This window comes from Danio rerio, chromosome 21 (assembly GCF_049306965.1).
Source record: "Danio rerio strain Tuebingen ecotype United States chromosome 21, GRCz12tu, whole genome shotgun sequence".
In the NCBI taxonomy this organism is placed as follows: Eukaryota; Metazoa; Chordata; class Actinopteri; order Cypriniformes; family Danionidae; genus Danio; species Danio rerio.
The window spans coordinates 42,406,934-42,422,500 of NC_133196.1; the positions used below are offsets into that span (position 1 = coordinate 42,406,934).

General features: G+C 36.8%; 1 protein-coding gene across 1 annotated transcript in view; it reads right to left on the reverse strand.

Annotated features, from left to right (window-relative positions):
* Positions 1-1,704: 1,704 nt before the first annotated feature.
* unc119a2 (unc-119 lipid binding chaperone a2) overlaps positions 1,705-15,567 on the reverse strand; it is a 60,585-nt gene continuing 46,722 nt past the window's right edge. The window contains 3 exon segments of the mRNA NM_001040394.2: positions 1,705-3,124; positions 12,093-12,265; positions 13,318-13,414. Coding sequence (NP_001035484.1) covers positions 3,012-3,124; positions 12,093-12,265; positions 13,318-13,414 — 383 coding nt within the window. The 3' untranslated portion in view covers positions 1,705-3,011.

Sequence of the window (15,567 nt, forward strand, 5' to 3'; positions counted from 1 at the left end):
GCTCCAGAGTTCGTATCAATCGAGCCGAGACCTCCACATTTAGGCGATCTCACACCGATTGTTTTGGCACGAATCAGAGCCCGATTACTGGATTCACATTTGCCAAAAGAACCACGCTAACTGGGGAAACGTGCTTGGTTCTGATATAAAAGTCTAGCTGTTAAGCAACCTTAGTTTAATAAGTTACAATGACCTAAAAACACACTGTCAGGACTAACTGATCATATAGTTGTTGTTTTTTGTTTTTTTACAGGGCATGAATTAGCATGCTGTTAACAAGATTTTATTATGAATTAGCATGATTCTAGCATGAATTAGCATGTTGTTAGCATGATTTAAGCATGAATCTATTGTTCAGTTGTTTGGGGTCAGATTGTGCTTATTTGATAACTCATTTAATTGATTCTTTGATTGAAAAAACACAATTCAAAAGTAGTTTTTTTTTTGTTAACTTTGTTTTTTTGCAGAATATCATTGTTTTTCAAAAAAGAAATCAACTTTGAACCCAAAATTATGCCAGAAATAAATCAGTTTAATACCCAAGGTAAAACAGCTGGCTGTTGTACTATTATCATTCTAAAAATGAAAGTGAAAGACAGAAAGGTGTTGAAGCCAGTGTCATAATACACTTTGAAAGCAATAATACACAGAAAAATAAATCAAGAACCTGTGAATCAAGAGTCAGGGTAGAGCTGCACAATTAATCGTTAAAAGATCGCGATCTCGATTCGACCCCCTTGACGATCTTAATCCAGCCTTTCTACGATTCTGCCAATCATATTTTCAAGTTCAGGAGAGAAGAAAAGGCGGCTGCACGAGTCTTTTCATTGTTTCACACACGTTGCTCAGAGACATTGACACCTCCAAATGATGTTGAATGAGTCACATACTGTATTTATAAGGTAAAATACACTAAAAATTGACATTTTTCTCTTTATATAATTATGTTTTCGCGATCGGGAAATCACACGTGACGTGAGCTGCTGACTGCGAGCACGCGCGCTCTACTATTAATGATAGACCTGCGCACATCTACTTTAGTGAACAGAACCTGCGTATGTTGCGAGTAACAGGTAATACATTTGTAAATAATATTCAGTTTGTGGTACAGAGTGATCGTTTGGGAGCCGCGCGCGAAGTATGAACAAGCACTTAGCAGTCAGAATGAAACCGAAAGTGTGCACTTCATTTAAATGATCGTATCGCATTTTAGAGTTGATGATTACGACAAGCATTTGATGTTTTTTCTTTCATAGCGAACCCACAGTTGTGCATATAAATAAATGTTTACAGTGTCAGTATAACTAGCCTATATATTGTTGAATATAATCTGATAATGGAAAATGTCTGATTTTACTAGTGAATAAAATTGTCTAATATGACAGATTGCAAGCATATATCTCAAACATAATAATTCAACATTAAAATTATTATAAGTAGAATCGAATTATTTATAGACACCAGTAGACCTACACATAATATTATTATCGAGGTTGTGCCATGTTTGTTTTTACCATACCTTTATTTTACATCCACAGAATCGTGAGAAAATCGTGATCTTTATTTTAAGCAAAAATAAATAAATAAATCGCGATTCTCATTTTAGCCAGAATCGTGCAGGTCTAAGTCAGGGACATGTTTACAGTGTGAAAGGCAGTGTATAAAAATAAATGGCTATAGGAAATAAATAGACGATTTCAATCATTTCCAAAAATTCAACATATACATTTATTTCTCTTCATTCCAGACTGGTGTTTGAACTATCCGAAACATAGGTTTCGTTTTCACACCCTCGAAATCATTTACAGTAAATCACAATCATAAATAAAGCTGTTACATATCTGACTAGAAACATTTGTCCATGATTTTTTCCCCATCCACTTTACACCCCCTTTTCCATGTCCACAATTTAAGAACAAGGGTTTATTGAAATCATCCTCCTACAGTAAATGCACGTTTTGCACTATGAAAACAAGGATCATAGATACAACACATCCTGAATCTAACCTCAGCTATGTGCACTAAACAGGCGTGATAGAGGCCTGGATCACTGGAATGTGTGAGAAAGGGAACGATAGATGGAGAGGTGAAGAGAAACGCCATCTCTGAACTACTGAAAACTGATATTCCTTTCCTTTTTGTTTTGTTTTTTCAGAGAAACCACAGGAGCCAGTCGTTTGAAATGTCAAGGCTTGTAATGTGTGCCGTGTTCCCTTTTCAGTAGACGTTTTTTTATCTACTCAACCTCTGGTTCGCAGCATGAATTATGTATAATAATCGGGAACTTCACGCAAACCTTTTGAATGCAAAAATATCCGTAGATCCCTGACAGATGTGCACCACGAATGCCACTTGATTCGTTTTTTTTTGCTTCTTTTTTTAGTTTTGTTTTATTCCACACAAATAATCGACATCTCAGAAGTGAGTTTGTTCACGTATCAAAATATATCTAATGAACACAAATCTATCAATTAAGTCAAGGTCTCACCATAAAATCAGCTTCTATTTAGGATGAAAAGTTCACAAGTATGAAATTTGATGTAGCTTATTCTGACAGGGAAAGAAATACTCAACATCAACAATATATAACGGTCATATCTGCGTCATCTCACACACACACACACACACAAACTTGCAATCATTGAATCAAATCTCACACACACCGCACTCACTCAATGAATAGTAAAACCTAAGTACCATTCACATTACAGTGCTTTGCCCATACAAACTATGGGACGTGTTAGCTCATAATTGGGGTACGCTTCAAAATAAATGCTTGAGTTTGTGTTTTTGCTGACGTGAATGGCAGTGTGTGAAATCAGGATAGGATATGTGTGCGTGTCGGACAAGACCTTATGGTGTGACTCTCTAGATCTCCAAAACAGGAATGACGCACTGCAGCCGCTCGCCTGTGACACTGATTGAAGAGGGCGTGGCTGCTGGACGTAGATATTGTGATTGGTTCTTAGGTCTGTCAGTCAAACTCTGCCTTAGTCCCGCCCACTGCTGTCCTAAGGGCCTCCGCTGTACGAATAATCAGCTTTGTTGTGCATGACCAGCTTGTTGTCCACAAAGTAGAAGCTGTCGGACTGCGTCTCGTAAGGATGGAGGATCATCTCACGAACTGAAACACAAAGAAAACCCATTGGAGAGCTGCCAGATGCACTTATGCAATGAAACAACACAGTTGAAGTCAGAATTATTAGCTTTTTTAATAATTATTTTTATTATTTTACATTTTTTCCCCATTTCTGTCACATAATAGACTTAACAACTGATTTCTATTACCTGATTTCATGATAACAGTACATAATATATTACTAGATATTGTTCAAGACACTAGTATTCAGCTTAAAGTGTAATTTAAAGACTTAACCAGTTAAACTCTGTGGACCCGGTGACATTATCGAATTACGCTTTAAGATTTAAAGGGCTAGCATTGCACCAGACCCCTTTAAGTGGTTTAATTTGAAAGCGTAGAATCTATGTTTTATGCACACATGCATCACTTTGGTTTTTATTTTACTGTACAAAAATTATTTACTCCTAAATACACAGTATTTTGGATACCCAAGCTGGGTATTTTACATTGGTTCATTTTCATATTTTTCATATGACACATGTACAAGTTATAGCTCAAATGAAAGCTCTTGCCGGTGCTCATACAGTTCTAGCATTCTTTTTACTGAATTATATTCACATATCAAACAGTTTCCAAATGAATCACAGTGTTTCCATTGGCGCAGAAGTGAAAAAAATACATTTATGATCACTAAGCAGCCCCAGACAGCACAGACAGCTGTCATCTCTTACGTTATGCTGTGCGCTTAAGGGCCATTTCTCCTCTGTTTTTGAGGTGATGTGCATAAGTAATGCTTTTATATGTCTGACGTGCTCCAAACACAGTGAATTATGTTTGATCAAACAAAAGACTAGTGAAATATGAAAACAATGATCGGTCCCTGTGGCTTTTATAGCACCTCTCATCAGTTGGAATGCAATAACTTTTGCATAGATTATGGTAGAAACATGTTTCTTTTTTCCTATGATTACAGACATGTGCAGGAACCACCAAAATTAATTACAGCACGCTAGACCACACAGAACCTAAAAGGTACACTTTCAAATTTGAGTTTATAAAAAAAATACAAAAAGCGGCTCTTTTTAGGTGTTTATTATAACACAGACAACATTTACAGTTATTTTAAACACTTTCAATAGTGTTTCATGAAAGTTCAAAGGGTTTTCTTTAAAATGATACCAAATTTTTGCATTTACACCTCTCCATGAGGATTCGGGAAGCTTTTAAATTTGGGTAGGCAAAATCCAGGCGGAAATCCCAAAATAACAGCAGAGTTTAACTGGTTAAGTAGCTTAATTAGGGTAAGTAGGCAAGTTAGGTTAATTAGGCAAGTCATAGTATAACGATGGTTTGCTCCGTAGAAAAGAAAAGGAAAAAAAAACATTGCTTAAGGGGGCTAATAATATTCAAAATTAAAAACTGCTTTTATTCTAGCCAAATAAAACAAATAATACTGTCCAGAAGAAAAAATATTATAGGAAATAATATGAAAATGTACTTAACCAATTTAATATCACATAAGAAATATTTGTAAAAGAACAAATGTTGCATAGCAGGATGAATAATTTAGCCCTCAACTGTATACAGATGAAAATGTTTTATGTAATAATAACTACGACAGGGTGATAAGACTGATAATGTTAATCCACCTAAAAACTTTGATTATTTAAACACTTTACCTTGATTTTGGTTATTGAATTATTATTTTATTTTCAGTTATTATTTACTTATTTTTTTCCCTCTCTCTCATACTTCATTGTGTTATCATTTGTGTTGTGAATATACTCTCAAACAATCAAATCATAATAAAGTTTGTCATGAATTGTTTGTAACCTTTTGATTTGATTTGATTTGTCAGAATTTTTTAAAGTATGTTGTCAGATTCCTAAAAATGAATCTAAATCTGATATTATATTTAATCTTTAGCAGATATGAATATGGTATAAATACATCTAGCTGTAGAAAAAGCCAGATCCAGATATTTAGCATGTCGGTCCACAAGACGATAAACATCCGCTGAGGTAAATCAAGAGGTAGTGAAAACAAGCGTATCTGTATCTGACGTATTGTATTTCATTCACCAAGCACAAAAACAGACAGACACAGGTAAAGTTTCTTTCCTCAGGCCATCTACCTCATGAACAGTTAAAAATCCCCCAACTGTGCAATAAATATGTGCAATACTTTCTCATACACACTTGTACATACAATTCAACATCCAGATTTCCGGTCTTGACTAACTGCATCTCTGTTTAATGTTTATCATCTTTTTTTTCTCATGTTTATTTTGTGTTGTCACTTGTCGCTTTATGTACACTGGAAGCTTCTATAGCCAAAACAAATTCCTTGTGTGTGTGAAGCACACTTGGCAATAAAACTGAATCTGATTGCTCCGGTCAGAAGTATCGATACACAACTATAACCGGATGTGTGTTTGGTCGTTCGACTCGTTTGTGAAAAAGACTTATATAGTTTAAGAATTTCGGTTTGGGTATCAGTTTGATTAATCTCCTGCCCCAAATAATAATAATAAAACTGCTTGGAAATAATTTTCTTTTTTACAGAGAATAAGGATATGATACTCATTTCTTGTCTATCAAAATACATTAAAGTGCTTCTATTTTACCTTTTAAATGCTTCGTCATTTTGTTCATAGTCTTAAGTCTTTAATGGTAAGGGTCAAAAACTATTTCATTTTCTCATAAAATACATTTTAAACTTCTCTAAGGGCTCTATTTTGACGGTCCATGCGCAAAACGGAAGGTGCAGGGCGCAAACGCATTCAGGCCATGTCAGAATCCATATTTGCTAATATAAGGATGGGAATATCCGCTTTGCGCCGTGGCGCATGGTCTAAAAGGGTTGAGTTTATTTTCTTTATTATAGGTGTGTTTTGAGAATAAACCAATCAGAGTCTCATCTCCCACTCCCTTTAAGAGCCTTGCATCGCGCCATAAGCGCATTTGCTGTTTACATGATGTAAAGTAAGCAAGCAAAAAGTTAACAGTTTTTTAACAGAAAACAGTTAAACAGAGCATCTACCGAGCGAGAATGACAGATAAATGATCTACTTTCACTTTCGTGGATAGGGAAACCTTTACGCACAGACATCAATTAGCCTATAAATAATTCATTTTGTTTGTTAAGCGCAAAGATTTGTTTCAAAACTATTTCTAAATTTAGTTCTAATTTCCAGCAAACGAATAAATGAACAATAATAACGAAGTGTGGTCAAAAAACTGAGTTATATCCTAAAACACATGCTGTGCACCATATGGTCTAAAACCTGCAGGTGGGCAAATCTAAGCTTGTTTTTAATAAAACAAATATAAACATGGATATAATAAATAATACTGCTAATAATAATAACATTATACAAAAGCAAATTGTTATGAATGAATTAAAAAAGCCCCCCGAGATGAAGAAGACATAAAAGCAGTGGTTTTTCATATTTATGTAGGCTAGAAAATAATGTTTTGTGATATTTTAATCCTTTATATTTATATCCTATATATATTCTTATTATATCCTATATAAATCCTTAATATTTTATTTTTTTCATATGTAAAGATATTTCCGTATTGCTCTACATCTTGTGTGTATTAAGCATTGTGTAAGCAAGGCACAACTCTGTGCTCGACTTTAGACCGGGTTTGTTTTGGTCTATTGAAAAATCTATTATAGTTTCTCAAAATAGCGACGCGCCAGCAGTGCGCCTCAGAACGCCTTACTTTTTAGACCACAACGCCTATGGGCGCACATATGAGCCAACGCCACAAAACGACTCTTGCGCCAAGCTGAAACTAGCAAACAAGTATTGCGCCGCGCCTTGCGCCACATTGCGCCCCCCCCCCCTATTACACTGGATTCACTCCAAATGCAAAGAAAATACCCACATTGCATCACTCGCTCTAGGTAAGTCGAGTTTTATTTTTTGAATTTGAATTCAACACTTTTGTTGCAAACACATTGCACATCATTTGCACTGCCTGGCAGAAATTTGCCTCTGTTGATGTCAAAGGCTTTGTATGCAGTGGGCCAACATACTGTATAGAGCATTTTGATGTGATGTCATTGGTCTATGAACATTTCCTGCTTGTTCTTACATTTTCTAACTGTAACAAGCTAGAATTCAATCATACCTTGACGTTTAAACGGCTATCATAACATTATTTATCAATATGTGGACATTTTTGAATTCACCGAAGCTATAGAAATTAAAAATGTAAAACAGGAAATAGGGTAGGGGCATTGTTATTGTTTACATCCCTCAAAATGGTCTATAACACCACTGTGCTTCGGGCATACGGAGTCCAAATCCCAGCTCATGGATCTTCCCTATCTCATTCGCCTCTTTCTCTAATCCTGTGGACATACTGTCCAATTATAATAAAGCCAAAAATAGATGTTAAAAAAAGAAATTTGCCTACATCCTTGCATTTGCATTGACTTTGCATGTAACCTACACATGCAAATACCTAATTTTGCATTTAGTGTGAAGCCAGCATGATCATACAGTATTTGCTAATTCCATCTCTCAATGACTGAAAACATTGTAGAGCTGCTGTAGTTTCTATTGGTTAATCTTATTATATCAATTCAAGCCCACCTCTGAGGACGACATTGTAGAAGAATTTGTTAAGCAGCTTCAGTCACAAGTATGACTTGAGTGGGATGTTTCGTTGTAATTTTTGTTTCAATCTTTTAGCTGTGCGATAGATTTATGTACCATATGCACTAGTGTCTTATAGATAGCAAGGGCGTAGGTTTGCTCTTGACATTAGTGGAGATGGTAAACAAGTGAATCCAACCCGACTCTACACTATTACTTTTCAATCCAGATGGATGGGGCAACTATTACTGCATCCAAAATGGTAAAAAGCCTTGGAGTAACAATTAATGACCAACTAAACTTCTCTGACCACATTTCTAGAACTGCTTGATCTTGCAGATTCGCACTCTATAACATCAGAAAGGTCCGACCCTTCCAACTGAACATGCAGCTCAACTCCTTGTTCAAGCTCTTGTTCTCTCCAGACTGGACTATTGCAGCTCTCTACTAGCCGGGCTTCCAGCTAACTCTATCAAACCTCTTCAGATGCTTCAGAACGCAGCAGCACGAGTGGTCTTTAATGAACCTAAAAGAGCACATGTCACTCCGCTGCTCATCCGTTTGCACTGGCTGCCAGTTGCTGCTCGCATCAAATTCAAAGCTCTGATGTTTGCCTACAAAGCGACTTCTGGATCTGCTCCTTCGTATCTGCTCTCCCTTCTGCAGATCTATGTGCCCTCCAGAAACTTGCGTTCTGTGAATGAACGTCGCCTCGTGGTTCCATCCCTAAGCAGAAAGAAATCACTTTCCCGAACTCTCGCATTCAATCTGCCCAGTTGGTGGAATGAACTCCCTAACTGCATCAGAACGGCAGAGTCACTCGCTGTCTTCATGAAACGACTAAAAACTCAACTATTTAGTCTCCACTGTCCTTCCTAATCTGCAATTGCCTCTCTGGCTCCACCGCTAACTGTACTACAAAAAAAAAAAAAAAAAAAAAATATATATATATATATATATATATATAATGTTTTGATTCTTACACTTTACACACCTGAAACTTGCCTACAGCACTTGTTAATTGCTGCTCTTATAGTTGTGTAAATTGCTTCCTTGTTCTCATTTGTAAGTCACTTTGGATAAAAGTGTCTGCTAAATGACTAAATGTAAATGTAAACGCCCCCCATCCCAAACAAAATTTAACATGCTACTCTAAGAGATTAGGACAGGCAAGGCAAGGCAAGGCAAACTTTATTTATAGAGCACAATTTAACACAACCGTAGTTGATCCAAAGTGCTTTACAATAAAATAAACTAGACAATAAAACTAAAAATAACTGGTATTAAAAATACAATAAAATATATTTAAAAGTAATACTAAAATATAAATAATACAAAAATAACATGCATGCAAAAGTTAAAGGCAAGAGAGTAAAAATGTGTCTTTAAGTTAGATTTAAAAGCATCCAAAGAAGGAGAGATTCTGATATTCAGAGGGAGACTATTCCAGAGCCTTGGGGCCGCAACACTGAAAGCTCGATCACCCTTTGACTTGCAGCGAGACCGAGGGACAGACAAAAGAAACTGATCATGTGATCTTAAGAATCTACAAGCTGTATATGGCCTAATAAGCTCGCTGACATAGGCCGGGGCAGAATTGTGCAAAGCTTTATAAGTGAAAAGAAGAATTTTAAAATCAACCCTGTATTTTATAGGTAGCCAGTGCAATGAGGCAAGGACAGGGGAGATATGATCTCTTTTCTTAGTTCCTGTTATTAATCTGGCGGCTGCATTTTGGACCAACTGTAGCCGAGAGAGTGTTGTCAGAGGTAGGCCAATATACAAAGAATTGCAGTAGTCTAACCGAGAGGAGATTAAAGCATGGGTTACGATTTCTAAATCTTTTTTAGAAAGAAAGCATTTAACTTTTGCCACCAATCTAAGCTGGAAGAAACTGCTCTTCACAACCGCATTTACATGTTTGTCAAACTGCAAGAGTGGATCAAAGATAACTCCGAGATTCTTGGCGTGATTGTGCAGATTGTCGTTTAGGGCTCCTAGCTGAGTTTTAATTGAATTGTTGGTAGCAGCAGGACCTAAAATTAACACTTCTGTTTTGTTCTCATTTAGTTGCAGAGAGTTATTTGTCATCCAGGTCTTAATGTCGGTAAGGCATAGGAAAAGATTTTCTAATGATAAATCTTTTCCTAGTTTGATTGGAAAGTATAGTTGGAGATCATCAGCATAGCAGTGATAGCTTATGTTATGTTTGAGGAGTATTGAGCTTAAAGGAAGCATAGGAGAACTGGCAGAGATCATATTAATACTTTTACATTTAGCTGTTTAGTCTGCAGTTGGTTTTCAGGGCATATTAATCACAGATTATTATTCATCAGCCTGCTATAACGTTAGCACTATCATGATGCACTCATTGAGTAGTGAACTTGCGTTTATGCGAGTTACACTTTTTATTGAAAAAAGTTCCTTTGTCCACCTTTATTGCTGCCACCATCCGTCACTTGTGTGCGTCACACACCTTATTCTTGCACGAAAAATTCCCTTGCACAGTTTTGGTACTGTTACATCTAACGCAGCTACATCCTCTTACATGACAGTAGGGAAAGGCACAGCCAATCACAATGTTAATTTGTGTTCGGGGGTGGTACGACTCGAGAAGAGAATGTGATTTAACCCTTTCTGCATGTCCAGGTTAATATTGACAGTGCAATTTTTTTAGGTGAATTAAATTATTGATTATTGATGGGGACATTTCAATAGTTGGTGGATATTGGTGTCCCTCAGGCCATGTCCACACTAATGCGTTTTCATTTAAAAACACATATTTTTGTCTCCGTTTTGCCCTTCCGTCCTCACTTAGTGGAAAGTGGATAAATTTGAAAACGCCGTTTTCGTGTCATAGTGTAGAGTCTTTCGAAAACGATGACGCGTTTTTTGTCATGTGACAGAGTCATGTTACTAATTCGTTTACTTTCATTTCGTTGTAATTATGAGTTTAGTGATGTGGTCCTTACTCTGAGGGTAAGCAGCGTCATCAGCAGGATACTGTTCTTTAAAGCGGTCCAGTATATCGGCGTATTTGTTTTGGCACGTCTCCCAGTCTACATTTTCACTCTCTTTTGCAACTTTGTATTCCATGTGTTACTCGACGCAGCAACTCCACTTCATTGTCAGTCCATTTAAAAAACTCTGTGCTTTTCCTTGACATTTTCCCGCAACGTTTCAAAGAGCCAGAAAGAAAATAAACGTCAGGCGGAAATGACGCGTGACGAAGCGTCTTACGTTTCACGCATGTGCAGTACAGGGTGAAAGCATTTGTAGTCGTTTCAGTGTAGATGACAAAGTTTTGGAAAACGAATAGAAACGACAGTGTGGACGTGAACCGTTTTTAGAGGAAAACTCCGTTTTCAAATTTTTCCGGATTACTGTAGACATGGCCTCAGTCTACGCTAAATCTACACCCCTGGATAGAATGAAAGAGAAAAAGGTGATTGATGTGATTTGAATGTGCCATGGTTGTTAATGCCATATGGCTGGTCTAATAGCACCAAAGTGTTTTTTCACCATATTTTCTCGGGTCTTTTCGATGAGAGGTCCAGCATCATGAAGAAGCACTGAGCATCTATTTGACACAAAGTGCTGAGCACTGTTTTTTAAATGCTCCAACAGTTAGACAACCACTCACAGCTCAGCTTTTTTCTGGAAGAGGCTACAATTAACATTGAAGTCACATTGAGTTCACAAAAAAAAAAAAAAAAACTGGACAATAGAAGACTGGGAAACAGCTCCTCGTCTGATCAGTTTTATTTCTGCTGCCAATGCTATGTTAGAATTTGATATAAACAGCATGAAAGCATGAATTCATCCTGCTTTGTATCAACGGTTCCTGCTGCTGGTGTTTTAATGGTGTTTGGAGAGATTTTCTTGGCACAGTTTGGGCCCTTTAATACCAACCGAGTATAATTGGAAAAACCACAGTCTACCTGTATTTGGTGACTTCCGGCAGGATAACACTGCACGTCACAAAGCTCAAATCATCTCAAAGTGCTCTTGAAGCTTTGTATGATTACAGATGAACTACATAAGACACAAGGAATGTTTTGACAAGGTTTTTGGTTTCTTTTCTAGACTTCAAACCTCTTAGGACCACTGCTAGGTAAATGCAGGAGGAGAGAGCTTTCAGTTTTCATCTAAAATGACCTGATTTGTGTTTAGAAGATGAACAAAGGTTTCGATTGGAAGAACACGAGGGAGAATTATTAATAATGAAATCTACATTTTGGGTTAAAGCAGTTCTAAAGTTAAAATATGTCTGCATTTCACAATATTATTATGGTTTGAACGAATACAGTCTTGGTGACCATAAATAGTAAACTGCTCAGGTTTAAGAGAGTTTAGATTAACAGATGTTTAAACAGCAACAATCTTCACAGCACTTACTGAGATCCTCAGAGAGCGGGGGAAACTCGTAGATGTGCTCACAGGTATTCTTGCTGCTCGGGATGCAGAAGCCAAACTCAAAGTCGAAGCTCTTCAGCAGCTGCTCGCGGAAATAATGCCTCTCAATCATCCGGAAGTTATTGATGGGGATGTCACCGACTGTGAATTCAACACTGAAGATACAGAAACAAGGCGGACAGGATGTTCAGTTGCAAAACGGTGTGTTATTTATTCCAGCAATGCCAATTCCTCCATGCGTTACGAGAGCGGCGTTCATTATTTATGATGAGAAGTTACTGCATCTACCTCTGAACGCTGACGCCCTTTGGCTTTATTCAGCAGGTTTAATTCGGAGAAATGATTTATGCTTGCTTTGTTTTGATCATTATTTCTGACCTGAATGAGCATGCTGTTGTACTGGAATATGAGAAGGGTCTACTAATGAATATCAGCTGGCTGTCCTTTCGTGTTTGTTTTCTTAATGCGCAATCTTGGCAAGAAAGGACAATATGAGAGGACGGGAGTATAGCGATCCTCTCATTATGCATTTATTCAGTTATATTCTGCATGGATTTTAATCAGCTCCTAATTTTTAATACAGTTTCTGCTCAACAAGACTGCATCAACTTATCCAAAACAACTGCAAAAGTAGCAATATCTTTAAAAGTATTATGATGATGTAATGCCCTGGTGCACAGTAAAGACAGACAGGTGCATTAAGTGGCGCAGTAGGTAGTGCTGTCGTCTTACAGCAAGAAGGTCGCTGGTTCGAGCCTCGGCTGGGTCAGTTGTCAGCATGTGGTACAGGTGAATTGGGTAGGCTAAATTGTCCATAGTTTATGAGTGTGAATGAGTGTGTATGGTTGTTTCCTAGAGATGGGTTGCAGCTGGAAGGGCATCCGGTGCGTAAAAACGTGCTGGATAAGTTGGCAGTTCATTCCGCTGTGGCGACCTCAGATAAATAAAGGTACTAAGCCGAAAAGTTAATGAATGAATGAATGTTTAGAGTTGATATTTGTATTATTTTGGTGCATGGGTTGATTTGTTATCAATAAGTTATTATATTAGTTATGATAAGCTGGTTTATGTGGTTTAATACTGAACCTTTTTTTTTTATTTGCCAGGAAAAGAGGATGTAAGGTCACCCTATAATACATTCATTCATAAATGTAAAATGATTATCAACTATACATCTACAATGATAACAATGGCAAACTGTACTTACGTGGCTCCTACTTGACGTAGCCGTAAGAAAGCTGGTGTAAATTGATATCGTACAAACCGTCCAGCGTTTGGATCAACATCTCTTTTATCTCCTCTATCTGGAAAAAAAAAGACAAACATGACAAAAATCTGATTTAAATTCCTAATGTATTTGTCTGTATATACATTACTTGACTAAAGTCTTGTCATCGATCCTAGTAGTAAGAGCAACAAATAATAACTTGACTTCTAGTTGATCATTTGAAAAAAGTGGCAGAAGGTAGATTTTTTTAGATGAATCATCTGTTGAACTGCACCCCAATCATCACAAATACCGCAGAAGACCTATTGGAACCTGCATGGACCCAAGATTCTCACAGAAATCAGCCAAGTTTGTTGGGGGACAAATCATGGTTTGATGTTTCATTCAGTATGGGGGCATGTAAGAGATCTCCAAAGTAAATAGCAACATCAACAACCTGTGATATCACAACACTTGTGCTGCCCATTACATTACAAACCACATGAGAGGGCAAATTCTTCAGCAGGATAGCGCTCCTTCTCATACTTTAGCCTCCACATCAAAGTTCCTGAACAAAAGGAGTTCAAGGTGCTTCTGGGTTGGCCAGCCCTGTCACCAAATATGAACATTATTGAGCATGTCTGAGGTAAGATGCAGGAATTGAAGATGAATTCAAATAAAAATAACCAAATAAGCTTTTCATAAGCCACTTCTGATGCCAAATGATCAACTAGAAGTCAAGTTATTACTTGTCGTTCTTAAAACTTGGATGGATGACAAGACTTATTTTTCAGGTAGTATATTTGTTTGTTCATTATTACATATAGTTTCATGCCTATGCAACCATCTGTTCCACTGAAAATAGTCAATTAAAATACTCCTGCTTGTTTTGCAGTGTTTTACATACTGAAATGAAATTTGATTTGCGACACTGGATAAATAAAACATCAAAACCTTTGACCTCTTTATTAGATTTCTGAATAATATTACATGAAATTAATAAGAAAATAAGCCATGACCTTGACTACTCAAACTCTATAAAATATTTACACTATGATTATTAATATTGGGCGAGGCAGTGGCGCAGTAGGTAGTGCTGTCGCCTTACAGCAAGAAGGTCGCTGGTTCGAACCTCAGCTCAGTTAGTATTTCTGTGTGGAGTTTGTATGTTCTCCCTGCCTTCATGTGGGTTTCCTCCGGGTGCTCCGGTTTCCCCCACAGTCCAGGGACAATGCGGTACAGGGGAATTGGGTTGGCTAAATTGTCCGTAGCGTATGAGTGTGTGTGTGAATGTGTGTGGACGTTTCCCAGAGATGGGTTGCGGCTGGAAGGGCATCCGCTGCGTAAAAACTTGCTGGATAAGTTGGCGGTTCATTCCGCTGTGGTGACCCCGGATTAATAAAGGGACTAAGCCGACAAGAAAATGAATGAATGAATGATCATTAATATTTAAATAATAGTATTTAACTCATTTTATTTGACAAAAAAAAAATGCTGGTCAAAGGACAAATTGGTTATCAAGCATTAAACCAATCTTTAAAACCCTGTACCGTTAACATTTAAACCAATAGGTTTTAATCATTTATAATATGTTATAATTTAGACTGATAAAAACAGACTTATTTTATACATTTCAACAAGTGCATACCAGAATAGGTTTCATTTTTGTATAAATATATCTATTACACTGCATTATTTCACCCAGAATTTGACATTTCTATTTACATATTATTCTTATTTGAAACACTAAATCAGACACTTCAGTTACATAAAATTACATTTGATGTCTAGACTTTGACCTACATCAAAAGTACATAAAAGCCTCTGCTAATAAACACTGTTTGCTGTTTTGGCATATCACATTCTCCCTGCTGATTAATAATTGATTTTATCTGTAACCTCACACTGAAACTCCTCTTGCGATAACAAATGAGGAAGATCATGAGTATGTTTTCGAAATATGCCTTCTTGGTCAACTCAACATGACCGTTCACTGGGTCAAAACATACACGTTACAGTCAAAAAGTAAAAATGTACACTATAATAACACGGTTGATAACTATATATACAGCTACAGAAAGAGTATTAGAGATTTACCATGTGTCAAGTCAAATTATTAAAATAAAAAAAAACACACTGTTTTCTCAGTAAAATGAAAGGTACAAACTATAGCAATACAAATCTTTTAAACCATTACAGAAAAAAGATTAAAATCTATGGTAGTTGATAAACTTAGTTAAATTATTGTTA